This window comes from Melanerpes formicivorus, unplaced genomic scaffold, assembly GCF_026170545.1.
Source record: "Melanerpes formicivorus ecotype bairdi unplaced genomic scaffold, bMelFor1.0.p_v2 SCAF_4, whole genome shotgun sequence".
Taxonomy (NCBI): Eukaryota; Metazoa; Chordata; class Aves; order Piciformes; family Picidae; genus Melanerpes; species Melanerpes formicivorus.
Window position 1 is genome coordinate 38,076,582 of NW_027142356.1, and position 25,163 is coordinate 38,101,744.

General features: G+C 50.7%; 1 protein-coding gene across 2 annotated transcripts in view; it reads right to left on the reverse strand.

Moving 5' to 3' along the window:
* Positions 1-24,537, reverse strand: part of LNX1 (ligand of numb-protein X 1) — a 106,952-nt gene extending 82,415 nt beyond the window's left edge. For both annotated transcript variants that reach the window (XM_068137691.1, XM_068137690.1), the window contains exons 1-2: positions 24,412-24,537; positions 4,148-4,627 (exon numbers count right to left, since the gene is read on the reverse strand). In XM_068137691.1, the coding sequence (XP_067993792.1) occupies positions 4,148-4,627; positions 24,412-24,437 (506 nt within the window). In that variant the 5' untranslated portion in view covers positions 24,438-24,537. The remainder of the gene's footprint in view (positions 1-4,147; positions 4,628-24,411) is intronic.
* Positions 24,538-25,163: the final 626 nt, after the last annotated feature.

A 25,163-nucleotide genomic window follows, 5' to 3' on the forward strand; every position in this document is an offset into this window, starting at 1 on the left:
GTCCCTTTTCCTGTCCCTGCAGGCCTTTGCAAACAGTCTCTCTCCATCCTTCTTGTAGCCCTCTTCAGGTACTGGAAGGTCATTATTAGGTCTCCCTGGAGCCTTCTCTTCTCCAGGCTGAACACCCCCAGCTCCCTCAGCCTGTCCTCGTGGCAGAGGTGCTCCAACCCCTGGTCCTCTGGACTTGCTCCATCAGATTCAGGTTTTTCCTATATTGAGAGCTCCAGACCTGGATGCAGCACTCCAGGTGAGGTCTCACCAGAACAAAGTAGTAGGGCCACCTCACTGTATCTGCTGGCCACTCTGCTTTTGATGCAGCCCAGGACATTATAGTGCCCTCCTATTCCTTCCCTTGGGTGAAAAGCTGAAATCCCCAGCAGCAAACATTCCCCATGCTTTCCTACTCCCCTGCCTCTGGCCTTAGGATAACTCAGCCCTCAAAACCATACTAAGGAAGGAAAATCCATGTCATGAGTAGCAAAGTAGCAGCCTCCCAGCCTCTGTAGTGCTGCCTTCTAGTGCAGGTTTGGATGGGAAGGGAGACCACTGCTTTCTCTTTCCAGGCTCCTGCTCCATGGGTTTGCAAAGCCAGGACTTGTTGGGAGGAGTCTGACACAGGGAAGAAGGAACAGGAGGAGGCTGTGGGAATGTTGCTGGGCCAGTCTTACTACCTCTGGGTGGACTTAGGCCAGGTGAGCCAGGGACATTAGATCTTAGAGGTAGTAAGGGGGAAATCTAGGCCACAGGCATTCAATTACAACCACTGGAATTAAACTTGCCAGGTTTTTGCAGGACCAAGCCATGGTTTACAACACTGCAAGACATGTATGTGAAGGGTATCATTACCTTCTCCTCCTTTGTCTCACAGAGAAACCGAGATACTTGCATATGCCCATGCAGGAGAGTCACCACTAGAGATCAGGGACTGTGTCACAAACAATACTGCAGTTTGCTTATTTGTTGTGTGGGCTGGGGTTTTTTCTCGCCAGTTTTATGGCCACAGCCACCCTCATGTCAAAAAGACATTAAGAGGATCTAAACCCCAGTAAAATCAACTCTGTGCACAGCAAAAAGTAAGGATCTTTGCACTAGGGGAGTAAGATTTGGGGGCTGGAGTCAGGAGAGAAATCATCTCAGTGACAGCAGCTTGCAGCATACTGCCAGACCCCTTACCTGCTTTGCTATTTAAATCAGTATTTGAGGTCTGTCAGAGAAGGACACTGGGCTGGACACTGCTGCTGTCATATTTTAGGTCAAGACCCAGCAGCAGCTTCAACAGAGAAAGCCAGATCCAGAGCTGGGTGGGCCAAGGACACCCAAACCCACAAACACCAAGCCTCTAGCACATGAAAAGTAAGCTCTTGACCTTTGGCAAGGGGATCAAGAAGCTGTTTGGTGTTTTGGGTTTGGTTGGTTGCTTGTTTGTTGTTTCCTGCCCCCCTCCTCCCCCCCCCCCCATATTTTTAGTAAGGCAAAATGGTCACATTTATTTGGTTGGTTAAACCATCATAACTTCAGTGAATAAATTCCTTGTGAGAATCCAGATGCTTCAGGAAATGAGGTCTGCAGTTCAAACGGGGACACGTTTGACTGGCAAGCAGCGCAGCCATTTCTCGTTACAGCCTTCAAGACCCTGGAGCCTGCAGCCATGCCAACACCCTTCTGTTCTGCCTGGCTCACAAGATGCTCTGACCCTAAGCATTACCTGTCTGTGCAGGAATGTGTCCCCAGAAGCAGTGTGGAGGCTGGGGCTTGCTCCACAGTGCACAGGTAGAAGCACACAGTTAGGAGCGCAACTCACATCTGCAAACCACAGGGGAGTAATTTCACTGGACAGGAGACACAGGTCACAAAAAGGGCATCTCTCAGACCTCCACCCCTTCTCAAATCTGAGCTGCTGGTGCCTGAACTATCACAGAATCACACAATGTTAGAGGTTGGAAGGGACCTCCAGAGATCATTGAGTCCAACTCCCCTGCCAGAGCAGCATCACCCAGGGCAGTCCCCACAGGAATGCATCCAGGTGGGGTTGGAAAGGCTCCAGAGAAGGAGACTCCACAACCTCTCTGGGCAGCCTGCTCCAGGGCTCTGCCACCCTCACTGCAAAGAAGTTTCTCCTCATGTTGAGCTGAAACTTTCTAGGTTCAAGTTTGTATCCATTGTTCTTTCTCGTATTGCTGTGCACCACTGAAAAGAGCTTGGCCCCCTCCACTTGCCCCCCACCCCTCAGATATTGATGGACACTGATCAGATCCCCTCTCAGCCTTCTCTTCTCTGGACTGAAGTACACCAAAGCATTTGTCTGCCTTCAGAAATCACAGCCCTGAATGGATCTCTTCACTCTCCTGCCCTTTCTTTCAAAAGACAGAAGATGCAAGGCAGAAGCAGCAGCACCAGCCCGTGCTTTCACCCAGCAACACACAGCAGTCATCATCAGCTCTCTCCTTGCAGGGGATCCAAACTGCTCCCTGGGGAGGATGTCCCAGATGCAGAAGAGAGGGTGTCCTGACCCCCAGAAGAGGTCAGGCTGGAAGAGGAGCCTAGCCAGGATGCCCTTCCACACCCTGCTCTGTGAGCCCCATGGTGCCATACGCTGGTTCAGTTCTCACCTGGCAGGAAGGAGCCCTCAGCGCCAAAGACCATCACCAAACCAGGACATTTTCTGCTCTACTTCTCATATAGGTCATTTGTGATTCAAAACAGGATTGAAGAAAGGGCAATTATAAAACCCTTAATGTACTACTAAAATTTTTATGATAGCTCAGCTTCCCAAAACTCACAGATCTCTCTGGATGACTTCAATCCACACTTCCATTATGCAGCTAACCACAAACGGTATCCAACCACGTCACAAAGCACTTTGAAAGCATTTGATTCCACATAAAAAAGGAGTGAGACATTCAGAGAATCACAGAACTGTCAGGGCTGGAAGGGACCTCAAGGCTCAGCCAGTTCCAACCCCCCTGCCATGGGCAGGGACACCTCACACTACAGCAGGTTGCTCACAGCCACATCCAGCCTGGCTGCAAACACTTCCAGGCATGAGGCTTCCACCACCTCCCTGGGCAACCTGTGCCAGTCTCTCAACAACCTCATAGAGAAGAACTTCTTCCTAGCATCCAAGATGAATCTACCCATTGCTAGTCTTTTTCCATCCCCCCCAGTCCTATCCCTCCCTGACATCCTCAAAAGTCCCTCCCCAGCATTCCTGGAGCCCCCTTCACATACTGGAAGGCCACAATTAGGTCTCCTGGGAGCCTTCTCTGCTCCAGACTGAACAACCCCAACTCCCTCAGTCTGTCTCCATAGCAGAGCAGCTCCAGCCCTCTGCTCATCCCCATGGTCCTTCTCTGGACACCTTCCAGCACCTCCAGATCCTTCCTGTAAGAGAGGCTCCAGAACTGGACACAGAGCTCCAGCTGTGGTCTCACCAGAGCAGAGTAGAGGGGGAGAATCCCCTCCCTCATCCTGCTGGCTCTGCTGCTCTGGATGCAGCCTAGGATGTGATTTGCTTTCTGGGCTGCAAGTATATAGATGAATGAAGCTCTATATATACACACATATATACACACAGAGAATCACAGAGTCAACCAAGTTGGAATACACCTCAGACATCATCAAGTCCAACCTATTACCTAATACCCAACACCTCCTGACAACTAAACCATGGCTGCAAGTGCCACATCCAATCCCTTTTTGAACACCTCCAGGGATGGTGACTCCACCACCTTCCTGGGCAGCACATTCCAATGGGCAATTACTCTTTCTGGGATGAACTTTCTCCTCACTTCCAGCCTAAACCTCTCCTGGCACAGCTTGAGACTGTGTCCTCTTGTTCTGGTGCTGCTTGCCTGGGAGAAGAGACCAACCCCCACCTGGCTACAACCTCCCTTCAGGTAGTTGTAGAGAGCAATAAGGTCTCCCCTGAGCCTCCTCTTCTCCAGGCTAAGCAACCCCAGCTCCCTCAACACCTCCTCACAGGGCTTGTGCTTCCACTGTGCTTCTAGTCTGTCAAATTTTCCTGGGGTGGGGGTGGGAGTGAGGTGTGATCTCAGCACACCACACAGTAAGAAAAAGAGCAAAGGAAAGGGGAAAAACAAAAACCCAAGAAAAATCAAGTACAACTTTTTCAGCACCAGCAACTTACCCTGTCTGGAAATGCTGTTCAAGGTGCCCACGCTGCACCACCTGTGAGCAGTGCTCTGTGAAAGGGCAGCTAACCATTAGCTTGTCCAGCAGGTTGTACACAAGGATGCTGGACCTCCGGCACGCCTGGAGGATCACCAGCTTGCGGTCCATGGGGCAGAAGTCCTTCTCCGCCAGGAAGTTGGTAAGGCAGGCTGTGCAGAAGGTGTGGCCACAGAGCGTGTCCAGGGGCTGGAGCAAAGGCTGCAGGCAGATGTGGCAGATCAGATCATCATCCACTTCTTCAGTGTAGCTGTACAAGTGGTTTTCCTCTGGGCAGTGAGCCTGGCCGCAGGTGACGCAGAGCGGCGGGGAGCTGCCCTCCATCCCTGCTGCTCTCCGCCTCCTGAGCGAGAACTGATGCAATTGAAGAGGGCAGAGGGCAGTACCAGACCTGGTGTCTACTGCTGAGAGCTGCAGCAAGGCTGATGTGCCATCAGATCTGTGGGGAAGAGAGCTGAAGGTTAGATTCTGTATTTAGGACATGTACCTGGAGACAAAGTACTCTAGAAGAGAGCTGAAGGGTTAGATTCTGTACTTAGAGCATGTACCTGGACACAAAGTACTCCAGAAGAGAGCTGAAGGTTAGATTGTGTACTTAGGACATGAACCTGGGTACAAAGTACTCCAGAAGAAAACTGAAGGGTTAGATTCTGTCCATAGGTCATGAACCTGGACATAAAGTACTCCAGAAGAGAGCTGAAGGGTTGGATTCTGTCCTTAGAGCATGTACCTGGAGACAAAATGCTCTAGAAGAAAGCTGAAGGGTTAGATTCTGTGCTTAGGACATGAACCTGGAGACAAAGCACTCCAGATGAGAGCTGAAGGGTTGGATTCTGTCCTTAGGGCATGAACCTGGACACAAAGCACTCCAGAAGAGAGCTGAAGGGTTAGATTCTGTCCATAGGTCATGAACCTGGACACAAAGTACTGCAGAAGAGAGCTGAAGGGTTAGATTCTGTCCTTAGGGCATGTACCTGGAGACAAAGTACTCCAGAAGAGAGCTGAAGGGTTAGATTCTGTACTTAGGACATGAACCTGGACATAAAGTACTCCAGAAGAGAGCTGAAGGGTTGGATTCTGTCCTTAGAGCATGTACCTGGAGACAAAATGCTCTAGAAGAAAGCTGAAGGGTTAGATTCTGTGCTTAGGACATGAACCTGGAGACAAAGCACTCCAGATGAGAGCTGAAGGGTTGGATTCTGTCCTTAGGGCATGAACCTGGACACAAAGCACTCCAGATGAGAGCTGAAGGGTTAGATTCTGTACATAGGACATGAACCTGGACACAAAGTACTCCAGAAGAGAGCTGAAGGGTTAGATTCTGTACTTAGAGCATGTACCTGGGTACAAAGTACTCCAGAAGAGAGCTGAAGGGTTAGATTCTGTCCTTAGGGCATGAACCTGGAGACAAAATGCTCTAGAAGAAAGCTGAAGGGTTAGATTCTGTACTTAGAGCATGTACCTGGAGACAAAGTACTGTAGCAGGTATTAGAGGTTAATTACATCTTTGGAATAGGAGGGTGAAGCAAAGGAGGGGGCAGAAAAAAGCCTACCTGTAAACTTCTTTTCCCTTGCATCCAGCTCTATTAGTCTCATTGGAAAGCAAGTGATCAAAATAGGGAGAAAGAGAACCATGGAATGGTCTGGGCTGGAAGGGACCTCCAAGATCATCCAGTCCAACCCCCTCTGCAGGGACATCCTCAACTAGATCAGGTTGTCTAGAGCCCTGTTGAGCCTCACCTTGATGGTGATGGGGCCCCAGGGATGGGGCCCCAACCACCTCCCTGGGCAACCTGTTGCAGTGTTCCACCACCCTCCTGGTGCAGAACTTGTTGATCTCTGAGGCCTTTTCCAGCCTTGTTGATCCTGTGTAAACTGTGTGGGTGGCAGCAACACTGCAGAGCCATTTGTAGTTTTCACTTGATGAACCCTCGCTGCTGGTTGGAGCACTTAAGACTCATTACACGTGTGCTTGCTTGGGTAGACTGCTTGGAAAACACGGGGGGATAAAATATGCAATGGCCTAATTACTGCTCCTGCTTGAAAAATGGCAATGTGATGTGCTGCTCTGCTGTAGCACCCTGCCCCGGCTCCCAGCTTGACTTAATTTGCTGAGACAATGTGTCAGCCTCAGACACCCACGCTGGGAGGGCAAAGCGGGGAAAGAACAACAGCAACCACCACCACCAGCAGCAGTGGCAGAGCACGTTCTCGTACCAAATAGCATCTGATTATTTTTTTCAATGCCATGCTCAACGACTCCAAACCTGAGAAACTCAGCTTGAATGTGGCAGCTCGTTCTTGGCATCAAGGTAAAATGAGAGCCCCCGCTAACTCTAACCAGATGCTTAAATGTCAAACATTCACTTTAATGCTTTGCTAGATCCCACTCTTGTGCAGCAATTATGCTAAGTGGATGTACCATCATAATTTTTCTGTGCTTGCAAGGCTGAGTTGTGCCTAAGCTCTGCTTCCCCATTAGCAGCAGCTTCACTGGAGTCAAAATCACTGCCTCTTAGAATGCCTGAAGAGAGCTCAAAAGCTCCGTGCTGCAGCAAACGTTTCCTTTGGTCAAAATACTCAGCTGAACAGGTTTTGGTGAAGGAAAAACAAAGCATCTTTAGTGCAAAGACAGCTCTGGCTGCTGCCTGAGCACAGGGGTGCTGGAACCTCTCTTCCAGGAAGGATCTGGAGGGGCTGGAAGGTGTCCAGAGAAGGGCCACGAGGATGAGCAAAGGGCTGGAGCTGCTCTGCTATGGAAATAGACTGAGGGAGTTGGGGTTGTGCAGTCTGGAGAAGAGAAGGCTCCCAGGAAACCTCATTGTGGCCTTCCAGTATGTGAAGGGGGCTCCAAGAAAGCTGGGGAGGGACTTTTGAGGTTGACAGGGAGTGACAGGACTGGGGGGGATGGAGCAAAACTAGAAATGGGGAGATTCAGCTGGGATGTTAGGAAGAAGTTGTTCCCCATGAGGGTGGTGAGAGCCTGGCACATGCTGCCCAGGGAGGTGTTTGCAGCCAGGCTGGATGTGGCTGTGAGCAACCTGCTGTAGTGTGAGGTGTCCCTGCCCATGGCAGGGGGCTTGGGACTGGCTGAGCCTTGAGGTCCCTTCCAACCCTGACAATTCTGTGAATTAAAAGCAATGTGATTTGGTTCTACTAAGGTGATGTGCTGCAGAATAAACCAAGAGAAAAGATGGTCGTGAGGCTGAGGTGGGGACTGCTTGAGGAGATCAATAAATTCTGTGCATGTAGAGACCAATAAGGTCTCCCCTGAGCCTCCTGTTCTCCATCCTGAACATAAAACCACAGAATGCTCTGGGTTGGAAAGGACCTCCAAAGCTCATCCAGTCCAACCCCCTCTGCACTCAGCAGGGACATCCTCAACTGGATCAGGTTGCCCAGAGCCCTGTTGAGCCTCACCTTTAATATCTCCAGGGATGGAGCCTCAACCACCTCCCTGGGCAACCTAATCCAGTGTTCCACCACCCTCCTGGTGCAGAACTTGTTCCTAACGTTCAATCTAAATCTCTTCTTCTCCTCAGTTCCCTCAGCAGCTCCTCCTCAGACCTGGTCTCTAGGTACAACTAGAAACAGCACTCCAGCTGCAAAAGGACTCAGATTATTTCCACAATGACAGCAGAGAAAGAGAGGCAGCACTGCCCTGAGACCACGCTCTGCTGCAGCACAAACCAGGAGAGAAGCCTTAGTGGACACCAAGGCAAACCCTCCTGGCCAGATTCCTACTCCTGAGGAATCTGACTGATTAATAATGCATTGCTTGGGAGAGAGGGGAGGTGCAGGGAGCTGCACCTGAAGCTTACAATGGTTACACCAATTACAAATGCTTGCTGCTGTGCAGGGAAACAATCCCCAGCCCTGTTAATTAGTAACAGGCACTGAAGTTTTAGCAGGGCTTAATTGAAGTCCTGTGACCTCCATCATTCAGGGAGTGTGCAGCAGATAGCAGCATACATTCTGGAGGAAAGAATCCAGAATTATTGGCTGCTTCTGGTTAACTGCTTTGTGTTCAACCAGCAGGAACACTCTGGACACATCAAGCAGTGACATGATTGCTGTCTGCCTCTGGGAGCTGATTACACCATGGAGCTGCCAGCCAGATTCAGACTCTGTTTGCAGTCAGCTCTAGCATTTCTGCACTGCCACAACAGGGCACACAATTAATTTCAGGTCCTTCTGGGAAGCTTACAGCCTTGCTTCCTCTTTAACAATATAGAGGAGAGGGAGAGGTGGATTTACAACTGACCTACATAAGACCAGTGCCTATTTCTCCTTCTATTAACTGAATAACAAAATCTGCTATGAGCAAGGAACCCTTCCTCAGGTAGGAGGCAAACCACAGCTAAGTGAAAGAAGGCAAACGTTACCTGGCTGAATGTCTTTCCTTCAAGGCTTGTGCTTAGGAGAGGATGAGGGAGGGAAGTAGAGGGGAGGAACCATAGAATTGTTAGGGTTGGAAGGGACCTCAAGGATCATCCAGCTCCAACCCCCCTGCCATGGGCAGGGACACCTCACACTGCAGCAGGTTGCTCACAGCCACATCCAGCCTGGCTGCAAACACCTCCAGGCATGAGGCTGCCATCACGTCCCTGGGCAACCTGTGCCAGGCTCTCAACACCCTCATGGGGAACAACTTCTTCCTAGCATCCAATCTGAAACTACCCATTTCTAGTTTTGCTCCATCCCCCCCAGTCCTATCCCTCCCTGACACCCTCAAAAGTCCCTCCCCAGCTTTCTTGGAGTCCCCTGCAGATACTGGAAGGCCACAATTAGATCTCCTCAGAGCCTTCTCTTCTCCAGACTGCACAACCCCAACTCCCTCAGTCTGTCCTCACAGCAGAGCAGCTCCAGCCCTCTGCTCATCCTCCTGGCCTTTCTCTGGACACCTTCCAGCCCCTCCAGATGCTTCCTGGCACAGAGGCTCCAGAACTGGCCCCAGAGCTCCAGCTGTGGTCTCAGCAGAGTGGAGCAGAGGGGCAGAATCCCCTCCCTGGCCCTGCTGGCTCTGCTTCTCTTGCTGCAGCCCAGGATGTGATTTGCTTTCTGGGCTGCAAGTGCTCACTGCTGGCTCCTGTTGAGCTTCTCCTCCCCCAGCACCCCCAAGTCCCAGGTGTCAACAGCACTGCCAACCTCAGCAGGACAAAGATGCCACCCTGGCAGTCTCATGCTTGCTTACAGCTAGAGCCACATTAAGAAGGACTCCTTGCTGCATGGACGATTGGCAAAAGGAGCCTTTGGAGGTGTTAGCAGTGCCATGACCAAGAGGACAGCACCAGTGTCTGCTGCTTTGCTGCTGTGCAAGAAGCTTTTTGCAGGTCAGGTGCCAGAGTTAGCATTGTTGCACAGCAGGGCTTAGAGAAATAAAGCTAAACACTGATCTGCAAGAACTTCAGTGTGGTGACACTGCAGTAAACCAAGCTCCAGGCCAAGGCAGAGGTCTGCAGCACACAAATATGGTGCAAAAGAGGAAGGAAGAGCATTGCCATCTTGGATATCCATATTGCCAAGCTTTCAGTCACAAGCTGGAATGAGAATGGTCACATCAGAGCATGAGACACCCCCCAGAGCAAGGCAGCACCATGGTAACACATCCACCCATCATGGTAACACATCCACCCAACAGGCTGCACAGAACTGACGGAGCTGCAGCTTAAGGGTCCTCACTGCTTAGGAATTCACGGCCAGCAGGAGCTCTAATGGCTGCTACCCAGGGAGGTGGTGGCAGCCTCATCCCTGGAGGTGTTTGCAGCCAGGCTGGATGTGGCTGTGAGCAACCTGCTGCAGTGTGAGGTGTCCCTGCCCATGGCAGGGGGTTGGAGCTGGCTGAGCCTTGAGGTCCTTTCCAACCCTGACAATTCTGTGATTCTTAAGAGAAAACAAAGCAGATGCAGACAATGAGCAGGGACAGTAAACAATGGAGAGCAGGTAGAGGAAAGGCTTTTCATCACCAGCACAGCCAGGACTCTAGCTGTCCCACCCAGTGAAGCACTTAAGCAATCTTAAGTTGAAATCCTGACTTACCATCCCAGTGACACTGGCAGCCGCATGGCAAGAGGAGGGCTGGCTGAGCAGAGCAGCAGAGCTACCTCTGCCCAGCCACCCCATCAAATATTAACCCAGCAGCTCAGGAGGCTGCACCTGGCAGCAGCATGGCACAAAAGGGAAGGAGTTTAGAGTGGAAGAAAAAAAGAGTAAGTAAGGGGGAAAAAACACCCTAAATGCTCAAAGGTCACCAACCCTGCAGGTGTTTCAGGGTGGTCTGGATGTGGTGCTTGAGGATATGGCTTAGGGGTGACCCTTGTAGAGTAGGGTTATTGGTTGGACTTGGTGATCCTGAGGGTCTTCTCCAACCTGAATGTTTCTGTGATTCTGTAGTGAGAAAACAGCTAATGTAGGAAAGAAAAATGAGATGCAAAGCCACCAGACACTGACACAGAGCCTGGAAGGGCAGCAACTGGCTTAAAACCCCAGTGCTGAAAGTCCAGGGAGTAAATGAGCATCCCTGGAAAACAGAACACCACCACAGATGAGCTGCAAGATGATCAAGGCAGAGAAATTTAGCTCCAGTAGCTCTGCAGTAGCATATCTGGAGGATAAAGAAGTCCTCCAAAGACAGGGTGGGCAGGATGTGAAGGGACAGGGGATTCTCAAGAGTACAGGAAGAGCACCAAATATGAGTTGGTTTGGAGCTTTTGTTTTTGGTTTAGTTTTCTCTCTGTGCTTAAGAGCACTTGCAGCCCAGCGAGCCAAACACAGCCTGGGCTGCAGCAAGAGAAGCACAGCCAGCAGGGCCAGGGAGGGGATTCTCCCCCTCTGCTCCACTCTGCTGTTCAGTCTACAAGAAAGCTGGGGAGGGACTTTTGAGGGTGTCAGGGAGGGATAGGACTGGGGGGGATGGAGCAAAACTAGAAATGGGGAGATTGAGATTGGATGTGAGGAAGAAGTTGTTCCCCAGGAGGGTGGTGAGAGCCTGGCACAGGTTGCCCAGGGAGGTGGTGGCAGCCTCAGCCCTGGAGGTGTTTGCAGCCAGGCTGGATGTGGCTGTGAGCAACCTGCTGCAGTGTGAGGTGTCCCTGCCCATGGCAGGGGGGTTGGAACTGGCTGAGCCTTGAGGTCCTTTCCAGCCCTGACAATTCTATGATTAATGCTCTGGTGTTATTTTGGGGCCTTAAGCATGTGCATAACAAATCCTGTATCTGCTGAATGGAAGAGGGTGCCTCTTCTTGCTCTGCTTCCCTGCCACACAGCCCTGTAGGAGGTGGAGGTCCTGCTGACACAGCTGTCCTGCTCCTCTTAGCTGGACCACAACAGCAAAGTCCTGCTGCCTTCTTCCCCCAGCCTCTGCATGGGCTGTCATCTCTACACAACTATGGGCATCTCAAAGTGAGTCACAGCCACTGCATGGCCAAAGGGACTGGTTGGAGGCATCCAAGTCAACTGTTCCATGACAGCAGCATGGCCAGGTGCCAAGTTAAAGCTCTTTGTTCTCCCAGGGATGGTTTTACCTGGCTGTCCTCTCAGCACAGGAGCTGTGAGCATCCTGCAATCAACATCTGCCTTTCTGGGCTCCCAGCTTGTTTTGCTGAGAGCCTGCAGTCTGCCATCCTGCTTGTCAAGGTTGAAAAATAACCACATAAAATTGCTAGGAGACTTGGCATCTTTTACAGCCTCAGAATGAACTCTCTCCTGAGTCACAGAATGGCTCAGGGTGGAAGAGAGCTCAGAGCTCATCTCCTCCAACCTCCCCACTATGCCAAGGGACACCTCTCCACTAGGATCAGATGCTCAAGGCCTCATTCAACCTGGCCTTCAACACCCCCAGGCAGGAGGCAGCCACAGCCTCCCTGGGCAGCCTGTGCCAGTCTCAGCACCCTCCTGCTGAACAACTTCTTCCTATGATCCAGTCTGAATCTACTGTTCCTCAGCTTCAAACCATTCCCCCTTGTCCTATTTCTAGACACCCTTAGGGAAAGTCCTTCCCAGCTTCAGCCCAGCTGCCAGTGGCTACACTGGTCAAGAGATGTGGGCATTGTCCCCATCTAGTGGCTTACCTACAGTGGGTAGAAGAGTGGATCACAACCAGGAGGGAGCTGAGGTCTTCCTTCACCCTCAAGCAACTGCACAAACCTTTCAGGTTATGCAGGTTTAGCTGTGACCATACTCAGGAGAGCACAGCTCTTGCTAGAGAATCCAGGGAGCAAGAGCAGTTCATCTAGTTCCCAGTGAGTTCTACAGTGGAGGCATCAGATTGGATGCTCATACAAAAAGCTATTTGCCATTAGTTAGAGAAACTGCAACATGATTTTCATTCCCTTTCACCAGACTCTCTCAACTGGCAGCAGCTTTCCCCTTGCTGTGTTTTGGACCACTGAGTGCTTCCCTCCAGCTGCAGTATTTCACAGCTAGCTAGCACTGACTTCACTGCTCAGGGTAGTGCTTGGATTTTGGAGGCCACTGGGCAGCCTTCTTGCTTCAGAATGCTAGAAAAGAGTTGTGGGAAATGATCTAGAGAGACCCCCACTCCAGTAACACCACTGGGCAGTGTGTTACATCCAAAAAGGAAGTGAGTCACATTTCTAAGGACTCTCTATAAGATAAAAGTCTGGAGAAGAGAAGGCTCCCAGGAGACCTCATTGTGGCTTTCCAGGACCTGAAGGGAGAAAACTGGGGAGCGACCTTTGAGGGTGTCAGGAGGGATAGGACTGGGGGGGATGGAGCAAAACTAGAAATGGGGAGATTGAGATTGGATGTTAGGAAGAAGTTGTTCCCCATGAGGGTGGTGAGAGACTGGCACAGGTTGCCCAGGGAGGTGGTGGAAGCCTCATCCCTGGAGGTGTTTGCAGCCAGGCTGGAGGTGGCTGTGAGCAACCTGCTGTAGTGTGAGGTGTCCCTGCCCATGGCAGGGGGGTTGGAACTGGCTGAGCCTTGAGGTCCCTTCCAGCCCTGACAGTTCTGTGATTCTATGAAAACCATAGCCTAGTTTGCACCAACCTTGGCATAGCTGCAGTAAAGGCCAAAGGGCTGAGTCAGTCACTCAGGCTACATTAAACTTTGTTCAGAGGAAGCTTTAGAGCCTGGATGAGGCACTTGGAGCCATGGTTTAATTGATTAGATGTTGTTGGGTGATAGGTTGGAATTGATGATCTCAAAGGTCTTTTCCAACCTGGTTAATTCTGTATTCTGATAAAACACTGAGAAAAGGAGAAGAGGAAAAGCAAAGGAGAAGAGGAAAAGCAAAGGAGAAGAGGAAAAGCAAAGGAGAAGAGGAAAAGCAAAGGAGAAGAGGAAAAGCAAAGGAGAAGAGGAAAAGCAAAGAAGAGGAAAAGCAAAGGAGAAGAGGAAAAGCAAAGGAGAAGAGGAAAAGCAAAGGAGAAGAGGAAAAGCAAAGGAGAAGAGGAAAAGCAAAGGAGAAGAGGAAAAGCAAAGGAGAAGAGGAAAAGCAAAGGAGAAGAGGAAAAGCAAAGGAGAAGAGGAAAAGCAAAGGAGAAGAGGAAAAGCAAAGGAGAAGAGGAAAAGCAAAGGAGAAGAGGAAAAGCAAAGGAGAAGAGGAAAAGCAAAGGAGAAGAGGAAAAGCAAAGGAGAGAAAAGGAAAAAAAAATAGAAGAGAAAAGAGAGAAGAGAAACCAGGTTGGAAAAGACTTTTGAGATCCAACCTATCACCCAACACCATCTAATCAACTAACCCATGGCACCATGGTTTAGTGCAGACCATCTCCAGTGGAGATTTGTTGTGGGCAGAGGTGAGAGATCACAGAACTTCAGGGGCTGGAAGGGACCTCGAGAGATGATCCAGCTCAACACCCCCTGCCAGAGCAGGATCACCTACACCAGAGACCACAGGCTGCATACCTCCAGTAGCTTGAAAAGGTTTGGGGGGGATCCCAGAGATATTGACTGAGCAGATAAGAGGTCAGCTTAGCTTCTAAGTTTCTAGAAAAGGCCGTTAGAACTGGCTCTTGGGGGAAGATAATTGACTTCAAAGCTCAGCACATCAGTACAGAATGTCTCTGAGACAAACAGGAGCTCCCAAACCTCTCTGCTGCTTAGACTCAGCTTGAAGACAGGCTGGGTTTGGGGTTATTTTCTTTTTCCCCTCAAAGCTATTATTAGTTTAAAAAAAGTTCCTTCTCTGAGCTCCCAACAAGCAGAGGATTTTGCAGAGCCTTTGGTGATGAAAGGCATTTCCCAGTGCAGAGCAGAATCCAGCAGTACAGAGGGTGAATAACCTCAGCTTTTCAAGTTGCAGCTCAAGCTGTGAAACCTGACAGCAATGTCATCCTCTGCCTGCATGCAGAGGAACTTCAAAAACCAGAACCAGATTGGTTGAGAACAAAAAACACCCCCCCAAAAACCCCCCAACAACCCAAAACCCCAAACACCAAATAACTGTTTTCCCTTTGGCTCGTGCTGGAATTTCCAGAACAAAGCAATGCTGGGAAAAGGGTGGTGGGGGTGGGGGTTTGGTTGTTGTGGAATTACATCTCTGAAATGTCTGTTTGGAATGTATGGAAATAGATTCTGCTTCTTCATCTCCCTCTCCTGCACACCCACGCAAACCTGAGAGTCTCTGACAGATTCCTGGATGCAGAACTTTGCTCAGCCTGTGGTAAAATGAAGGAGATTCAGCCCAGAGGTAATTTTTTGAGGCTATTAGGAAGAGCTGAAGGAGATCTGAGTGACCAGATCTGAAGAAAGCAGTCCATGTCCTACCCATACTACCAGAGACACAATCACAGAAGGTCAGGGCTGGGAAGGGACCTGGAAAGATCATAGAATGATAGAATGGTCAGAGCTGGAAGGGACCTCAAGGCTCAGCCAGTTCCAACCCCCTACCAAGGGCAGGGACACCTCACACTGCAGCAGGTTGCTCACAGCCACATCCAGCCTGGCTGCAAACACCTCCAGGGATGAGGCTGCCACCACCTCCCTGGGCAACCTGTGCCAGGCTCTCACCACCCTCGTGGGGAACAACTTCTTCCTCACATCCAAACTCAATCTCCCCATTTCTAGTTTTGCTCCATCCCCCCCAGTCCTATCCCTCCCTGACACCCTCAAAAGTCCCTCCCCAGCTTTCTTGGAGCCCCCTTCAGATACTGCAAGGCCATAATTAGTCTCCTGGTAGCCTTCTCTTCTCCAGCCTGCACAACCCCAACTCTAAGCCCCCTTGGCTGTGTGGAGGAACTCACCTCAGCAGGTTGTGCTTCTGAGGAGCCTTGGTTGGGGCATGCCTGTAAGTTGTCAAACCCTGTGTCAGCTGAGGGAATAATTTCCGTTCCTTGCTTGGTTTTCAGAGCCCAGCAAACCCCAGCCTTGGGCCAGCAGCTTATGCCAGGACTCCCAGCCCACACTCCAAGTGCAGAGAGGAGTTGTAGCCCAGTGGGCAGGCTGTGGGTAACAGCTACCCAAAGGCAGAGGGTTTACCTGCTCGGAGGAAGTCAATCATGTGGCCGAAGCAAGGCTGTGTGAGCAATAATTATGATTGGCTCCTAAAGGCCTTCCTAAACATGTGCTCACTCTAATTGACATAATAAATGCCATGGGCATTTGACATACTCAATTAGCAGATTGCATGGCTAGTTATGTAACAAAAGGTGAGTTAGGGCTCTCAGCTGCCGGGTTGCTCTGGCTGCCAACCTCGCTGTGGGGGGTTGAAATGACCCCCCCCCAAAGTAAACCCTGCCAGACCAGCTCAGTGACAAAGCAAAGGAAGCTCTATGTACAAGCAAAACTACAACCTAGAAACATGAAGTGTCATGAATGTGTACAAAAATGGACAACATTTACATGGTGAGACCACAGCTGGAGCTCTGTGTCCAGTTCTGGAGCCTCTATTACAGGAAGGATCTGGAGGTGCTGGAAGGGCATGGACCTGATGGAGAGGGTCCAGAGGAGGGACGTGAAAATGACTGGAAGATTGGAGGACCTCTGCTATGAGGACAGGATGAGGGAGCTGGGGGTGTTCAGCCTGGAGGAGAGAAGGCTCTGGGGAGACCTAATAGCAGCCTGCTAGTACCTGGAGAAGATCACAAGAAGTGTGGAGAGACTGTTTACAAAGGCCTGCAGTGACAGGAGGAGGGACAATGGCTTCAAACTAGCACAGAGCAGATTTGGTTTGGATATCAGGAAGAAGTTCTTCACTGTGAGGATGATGGAACACTGGAACAGGTTGCCCAGGGAGGTGGTTGAGGCTCCTTCCCTGGAGATAGTCAAGGTAAGACTTGATGAGGCCCTGGGCAGCCTGATCCAGTTGGGGACATCCCTGCTGGCTGCAGAGGGGTTGGACTGGATGAGCTTTGGAGGTCCTTTCTGACCTGGACCATTCTATGATTGTATTCTGTGATTCTATGATGTGAGAATGGTTCAGCCAGCACAAAGGCATCCTGAGAGCACCTGTACATGCCCTGCTGGATGTTCACTGCACAGGCAAAAACAAGGCAACCCAAAACTGCTGCAAGGGGTCACAGCATCTGCACAGACAAACCCACATGTGGACCAGGCATCCCCTGTGCATGCCTGCCCTACTTGACTTTAAACAACAGCTCACTAAGCAGAGCAAAATGCATGGGGATGTGAAAACCTTCACTTAATACAGCTCCATAGTGAGTCTTCATCTCTCTTCACAGTCCTCTCCCAGAGCCCCAAGAGGGTCAGCAGGGCAGGTAGACAATGCTACCTCTGTACCCTCAGTGCCAGCTGCTGAGGAGGGAATGAAAGGGCAGGGGCAGGAGCACCTTGGAGAGCTTCTCCCCAGAGGACATTGAAGCTTTACACACCTCACTCTGTGTCCCATGGCCACAGTGCCAGCCACCCTCAGGCTGCACAGCATCTTCACGTGGGACCATGAGATAAGACTTAATAGCTACAAAGTGCAGGACATGTGATGGGTAACCCTGCTAATAACACATCATAAAGCAAGCCAGACTTTAATTACATCGTGCCTTTACAAGTGCTGCTCCGAGCCCAGCAGCCTCTTCATGCTTGACAAACTACTTAATGAGTTCTCACAACACCCTGTGGGGACCTTTTTAAGTAAGGAGCAGCTTGCAGTCTGCTTAAGTGATGAGGGGAGCAGGCAGCTCCTGTGATTCCAGTGCTGAGATGCCAGGGCCACGAGGCTGAGCAGGGGGCTGGAGCTGCTCTGCTATGGAGATAGACTGAGGGAGTTGGGGCTGTGCAGTCTGGAGAAGAGAAGGCTCCAAGGAGACCTCATTGTGGCCTTCCAGTATCTGAAGGGGGCTCCAGGAAAGCTGGGGAGGGACTTTTGAGGGTATCAGGGAGTGATAGGACTGGGGGAGATGGAACAGAACTAGAAATGGGGAGATTGATATTGGATGTGAGGAAGAAGTTGTTCCCCAGGAGGGTGGTGAGAGCCTGGCACAGGTTGCCCAGGGAGGTGGTGGAAGCCTCATCCCTGGAGGTGTTTGCAGCCAGGCTGGATGTGGCTGTGAGCAACCTGCTGTGGTGTGAGGTGTCCCTGCCCAGGGCAGTGGGCTTGGAACTGGCTGATCCTTGAGGTCTCTTCTAACCCAAACAATTCCATGATTCTGTGATTCTGATTATAACCACCCTCCAAATCCAAAGGACTGGAGAAACATCAAGCATCTGAGCAGGGCTCAAAGCAGCTCTCTGGCTAAGCCTGTGCAATAGTTTCCCTCCTGCAGCAGGATAATGACTAAGATTCATGTCTCAGCTAATGAATTTTGCTTATTATAACGACCAAGCCCTCAGCTACCAAAACACATCCTCCAGAGCCTGGTTCTGCCTCCCTCTTCTCAGTGCTGGGAAGCAGCATCCCTGAGCACAGCACTACTCACTGGAGTTGATTCATCACTGCTTTAATTGAGGCTCTGTGGGAAGTCCCCAGTCGATGCTAATTAACATGCACGGGCTGCTGATGGCCCTTGTAACATTCTCCTTGAAACGAAGGTTCTGTCAGCCAGCACAGGCAGGTGAGTGACACCAGCCTGGCTGAGCTCATACCTGCTTCCAGAACTGGTTCTGTGGGGGTGGAGACCAATTGTGTGCTGCTTAATCCCACGATGAGAAACTAATTAGGAATGATGTGCTCAAACTGTCCTGCTTCCTGCATCCATCCACATGCTCAGATGTGACCTGCTGCAGGCAGGCAGGTAAGGGGGGGTTTAGTTATTCTTTCCTTGTTCTTTACCAGGTTGGAAGGGACACCCCAGGATCCTTTGGTCCAACCTTTCTGGCTGTAGTGGGTTGAGATTTCCCCCCAACAGACTAACTCACTTGGAAGCAAATGGAAGCTAAAACTACCACACTGGCCCAGCACCCTGTTGAGCTGAGCCTTAAAACTGACCAATGGAGGGGAACCCACTGCTCCCCTTGAGAGATGATTCCAATGTCTGACTGCTCTCATGGTGAAAAATTAGAGAACACAGAACTAACCAGGTTGGAAAAGACCTTCAAGGTCATTGAGTCCAACCTATCACCCAACACCATCTGAACAACTAAACCTTCACCCTCAGGATTCCAACAGAAGTCTCCCCAGGAGTGAGTTGTACCTGCTCCCCCTCGCCATTTCCACATGACTCCTGGTAAAAAGGGATTTTAAGAGTCTTGGAAATCTCTCCTACAAGTCACAGCTGCCTCAGAGCCTTTCCTGACTGGATCTAAACTGTGACATCCTTTCAAACTGCGGTGGCATGATTAGGTGATTCCCCAGACTGACACCCTGAAAAGCCAAAGCTATGCTACAAGATACTTCCCAACACTGAGTTCTGCTTGCACAAGCTTGTGTGAACTGATACCACTAAATACATAGCAGAAAGGGCTACAAATAAAAATCACCTTTCAAAGAGAGCAGCAAATAAAAGGAGAGCTTCACCCATAATTTTTTTAACTCCAGCTCAACTACAGGGGTCTGGAGCACAGTCCTGGGAGGAGAGGCTGAGGGAGCTGGGGTTGCTTAGCCTGGAGAAGAGGAGGCTCAGGGGAGACCTTCTTGCTCTCTACAACTACCTGGAGGGAGGTTGTAGCCAAGAGGGGGTTGGTCTCTTCTCCCAGGCAAGCAGCACCAGAACAAGAGGACACAGTCTCAAGCTGTGCCAGGGGAAGTTCAGGCTGGATGTGAGGAAGAAATTCTTCCCAGCAAGAGAGATTGGCCATTGGGATGTGCTGCCCAGGGAGGTGGTGGAGTCACCATCACTGGAGGTGTTTAGGAAGTGCCTGGCTGAGGCCCTTGGTGCCATGGTTGAGTTGATTAGATGGTGTTGGGTGATAGGTTGGACTGGATGATCTCTGAGGTCTTTTCCAACCTGGTTAATCCTATCCTATCCTATCCTATCCTATCCTATCCTATCCTATCCTATCCTATCCTATCCTATCCTATCCTATCCTATCCTATCCTATCCTATCCTATCCTATCCTATCCAGCATCTTTACCATGCAGCTGTATGCATGGGAAGGAGACCAGGCAGAAGACAGGCAGGAAGTGGCCTGGAATTGCATCCAAAACTGGAGTGCAATTTACCCATGCTCAGGCAAGTCACTTCCCAACAAGTGTGTTAAGTCCAGACAGAGAAGCAGCTCTCAGCCCTTCAGAAGCAATCCCTGGCACATCAGAACCATCATTTTGTTACTGCCCTGGGTTTTAATGGCAATGCTGCAGGTGTATTAAAGCAAAATCACAGAGTCTTGCCAGGTAGGAAGCTCCAGGCTGTTTGATTTCCTTGTGAAGAGGTGATTGATGTTTACTCAGAGGGAGGGCAACATTATGCTGTTGCAGGAGGCTGTACATGACAGAATCCACTGGCTAACCACTCCCTGAACCTTTGCTGGAGGTGAAAGTTTCTGCTTCCCTCTCGACTCCCCTGGAATCACATGATTCAGGTAATCATCTTTTACAGTTTCCAGCCTGGACCACTGGGAAAAGCCTCAGAGAGATCAATTGCATCACAGAATCATAGAGCTGTGGAGGCTGGAAGAGACCTTTGAGATCATAAAGTCCAAAGGCTTGCCTAGAGCTTGCAATCCCATGACTGCTGCTAAGCCACTGTCAGTGAACTCTGTCCCTAAGCACCATACCCATGTGTCTTTGAAATAGCTCCAGGGATGGCAGCTGCACCACCTCCCTGCCCAACCCATCCCAATGCCTGATAAACCTCTCTGTGAAGAGGTTTTTTCCCAACCTTCCTTGGCACAACTGGAGGTTGCTTCCTCTTGTCCTGTCACTTGTTACACATGAGAAGAGCTCCCCCTCCACCTTGCTGCAGCCTCCTTCGAGGTAGTTGTAGAGGATAATGAGGTCTCCCCTCACAGCATTCTCTTCTGAAGACCAAACCACCACAGCTGTCCCAGCCATTCCCCATGAAACTTGTGCTCAAGGACCTTCACCAGCTTTGGACACTTTCCAGGACCTCAATGTCCTCCTTGCTTCTTGTATCTTTCTACATCTCAGGAGCAAAAATCACAGTAGAAGAACTGGATGAGAATAGAATAGAATAGAATAGAATAGAATAGACCAGAATAGAATAGACCAGAATAGAATAGACCAGACCAGACCAGACCAGACTGGAAGAGACCTTCAAGATCATTGTGTCCACCCTGTCATCCAACACCACCTAATCAACTAACCCATGGCACCAAGCACCCCATCAAGTCTCCTCCTGAACACCTCCAGTGATGGTGACTCCACCACCTCCCCAGGCAGCCCATTCCAATGGGCAATCACTCTCTCTGTGTAAAACTTCCTCCTAACCTCCAGCCTAAACCTCCCCTGGCGCAGCCTGAGACTGTGTCCTCTTGTTCTGGTGCTGGCTGCCTGGGAGAAGAGGCCAACCTCTGCCTGTCTAGAACCCCCCTTCAGGTAGTTGTAGAGAGCAATAAGGTCACCCCTGAGCCTCCTCTGTGCGCTGCAAACAAGTGTCACATCAGGCAGCCTCGCATGACACCAGTGTGCATCATGCGCAGGAGCCTCATTAGCCTCCCAAAGAAAGCTCTGACCACAGAGTCCCTCAAAACCAGCTGCAGGCCTCCCTCTGCTGCTGCAGGGAGAGGAGGCAGACAGGCCAGGCAGCAGCACCCAGCAGCACAGACAGGACTGGCTGCTTCCTCGCAGCAGCCAGCCTGGAGGAGACTCTCTTGCATTTGAAAGCCTTTAGTCATTTACCTTCCTTCTGCAAACAATGTGCTCGATTTCCTGGTTTGCAGTGGAACGAGGCTAATCCATCATCTCGTCCCGCCTGCCAGATTGATTCACATTGTGCAAAGGGAAAAGCTTTGCCGGGGGAGGATGCCAGCACCTTCAAACCTCTTCCAAGAGACAATTCAATTTTCTCTTCTGATAGATGATCACAAGCCAGAGCCAGCAACCTTCTCCTTTCCAGCTCTGTGCTACAATGAAGTCCTGATGCAGTTCAAACAGCTTGGAACGGCCTCCCAAAAGGCAGAGCCCGGGCAAGCAAAGGGACAGACACTTGTAGAGGAAGGACCACGATCCAGTAAGAGAAATTATCAGCAGGAGGAAGAGTATTTTCAGGTGGGCAGGAAAGGATGATGAAGAGACAACCTTCCTCAGGCTGATTCAATTTGTATCTTTGGAGAACACACACAGGCTCTGAGGCTTGGAGTGGAAGAATGTAAACCAGCAAATTAGGAACAGATTACTTCCTTCAGAGCAATTTTCAGTCTCAGGGAAGCAGACAGGAGCACTGAAGGAAGATGCAGCTCCTTCCAAGGCTTTCCAAAATGCCTGACAATGAGTCCTGGCTTTGATTTGAAGCTCAGCATTGGTGCTTTTCCAGCACCAGCACTTAGCAGGCTGTGCTGTTTCAATAAAGAGCTGGAGTGGCCATGGGGATGTTGTGCACAAACCTGAACGAGCAACTGAGGAGCTCTTTGGAGGGTGGCATGGAGAGGAGGCTCCATTTCTACAGGAGACTGTGGGGAAAACAGGTGGACTGCCCAGTACAGTCACCTAAGGTGTGCTTGGTTTTCCTGCTGGTGGAGGAAACCTCTCCTACACGTCAGGAAGCTGAAACGCAAGTCCAGAATGCACACCACTTCTGGTTTTAACATTTTCCTTTTGTAGGTGTCGAAGCAGCCAAGATCTTGACACAAGCAGTCACAGAACCACAGAAACATTCAGCTTGGAAAAGACCTTCAGGATCACCAAATCCAACCATGAACCCTACTCTACAAGGCTCACCCCTGAACCATAGCCCCACGCACCACATCCAAACCACCTTCAAACACAGCCAGGCTTGGGTCCATGGGCAGCCTGATCCAGTGCCTGACCACTCTTGCTGGGAAAAACTTCTTCCTACTGCCCAGTCTAACCCTACCCAGTCACAGCTTGAGGCCATTCCCTCTTGTTCTGTCACTAATTACCTAGTCACTAAAAACACCCTGAAACATTCTTAGCCTTAAACATTTGAAGGAGTCCTGCTGAATTATGTACCTGGACACTTCTTGTCTGCTGAGTACTCTAAGTGTGTGAGGATGTCCGTGTATCCCGATTGCAGCCTTGGGTTCTGTGTTAGCACCTCTGTGCCTACACAACTTTCTCACATGAATGATCAGGCTTGGCAGAAATGAACCTTGTAAGAAGCTAGGTGCATTCAATATCCACCCACAGGTTTGCAAACATTTCACATCCACACTGAATTACAAAACTGTTAAAGAACTGAGTATTAGCTTAAAGTGGAGGACAGAGTGAGATAAAACCCAAACAGAGTTCAACAAGACCAAGGGCAAGGTCCTGCAGTTGAGTCAGGGAAATCCCAGGCACCAATACAGGCTGGGCAGGGACTGGCTTGAGAGCAGCCCTGGAGGAAAGAACCTGGGGGTGCTGGGGGAGGAGAAGCTCAACAGGAGCCAGCAGTGAGCACTTGCAGCCCAGAGAGCCAAGCAGAGCCTGGGCTGCAGCAAGAGAAGTGTGGCCAGCAGGGCCAGGGAGGGGATTCTGCCCCTCTGCTCTGCTGAGACCACACCTGGAGCTCTGTGTCCAGTTCTGGAGTCCCTATTACAAGAAGGATCTGGAGGTGCTGGAAGGTGTCCAGAACAGGGCCAGGAGGATGAGCAGAGGGCTGGAGCTGCTCTGCTGTGAGCACAGAGTGAGAAAGTTGAGGTTGTGCAGGCTGGAGAAGAGAAGGCTCCAAGGAGACCTCATTGTGGCCTTCCAGTATCTGAAGGGGACTACAAGAAAGCTGGGGAGGGACTTCTGAGGGTGTCAGGGAGTGATAGGACTGGGGGGGATGGAACAGAACTAGAAATGGGGAGATTCAGCTTGGATGTTAGGAAGAAGTTGTTCCCCAGGAGGGTGGTGAGAGCCTGGCACAGGCTGCCCAGGGAGGTGGTGGCAGCCTCATCCCTGGAGGTGTTTGCAGCCAGGCTGGAGGTGGCTGTGAGCAACCTGCTGCAGTGTGAGGTGTCCCTGCCCATGGCAGGGGGGTTGGAACTGGCTGATCCTTGAGGTCCCTTCCAACCCTGACAATTCCATGATTCTCTCCTCACCTCAGCTGCAGTTATATGTATAAAAATGAAGCTACAAGATGCAGTAAGGGTGAATGTAGCCTCAATTTATCTCCTGTGGCTGCAGCAAGACTTTGTAGGCTTTAACCTGGGGGGGGAGGGAGAAATGGTTTTCCAGAGGATTAAAAAACCAAACAAACCACAAACAGCAACCAGCCAGCAATGGGCTAAAAGCAGCTGCAGCACAAATGGCACCTCTGCACAGAGTCACTTGGATTCTAACAGACTTTGTCTGGAAAGCCAACCTTCTTAGCAAAGGGAAAGCAGAAAACCAAACACATCTAGCTAGCAAAAACAACCCCAAAGGGTAATGACCTGAGCATGGCACTTCTGCACCCAGGCAACACAGCATCTGTGTCAGAAGCATCTGAATGCTGGCTACCAAGAAACACAGCGACCTGCAGGTGCACCAGATGTTATCTCCTCTGGGAGATTATGAAAGTAATCCCTGTGCATTAGATTATGGAGAGAGAGGAGCACGGACAGCAGGCACAAGAAAGGTTTATTGCTGCCTTGCTGCATGGCACTGCCGAGGGTGCAGGCTGAGACTGGGGACCCAACTCCTTCCTGCCGCCAACCAAAGCTGCTTCAGTTTGCCGGAGCATCTCCTTCCACCTTCCCTCCTCCCAGCTGAAAGGTAAAAGTGGGAACAGCACAAAAGACCCCCCCAAAACACCAAGCAAACCCAACACAAGTCTGTAAACTCACATGCCTGCCTCTGCTGTGTCTCTCATCCACTGCTGGTGGAGTCCTGTGGGCACACAACCGGCGGCGCGGGTGCACCGCGCAGCTCTGCGGGCGGTGAGCGGCCGGCAGCCCCGGCAGCTGGGCAAGCCTGTGGCATGGCAGGAGGCACAGAGACAAAGAAGAGCTGAATTGCATAAACCTGGGCAATTTGAGGTTTAGAAAACCACACCCTCCTGGTCATTGCTCCCGCAGGCAGCTAAGCATGTGCAGGCTGCTCGGTGGAATTTGAAGCTTTTCCTTTTCTTTCCGGCTTGCACCAAAGTTCATTTTCGGTTCGGCTCTTCCTCGTGTTTCTTTCAGCCTTGCAACCAACAGGGTTCAAAATGTAATGAAGTCAAGTAGACCATCTTGAAAATTGCTTCAGAGAAGGAAGATTCATGTTGGCTTTTCCCTTGGAGAAGGAAGATGAAGCCCTGAAGCACTAACCCTGAGTCTCTGCTATGGAAGCTCAACCTTCACCTCCTTCCTGCACTCTTGAAGTTGGTGGTGAAGACATAAACCATGCAGGGGAACTTTGTAAGCCCTAGAGTCAGCTGGGGAGGGGTCTGGAGCACAGCCCTGTGAGGAGAGGCTGAGGGAGCTGGGGGTGTTTAGGCTCAAGGGAGACCTTGATGCTATCTACAACTACCTGAAGGGAGGCTGTAGCCAGGTGGGGGTTGGTCTCTTCTCCCAGGCAAGCAGCACCAGAACAAGAGGACACAGTCTCAAGCTGT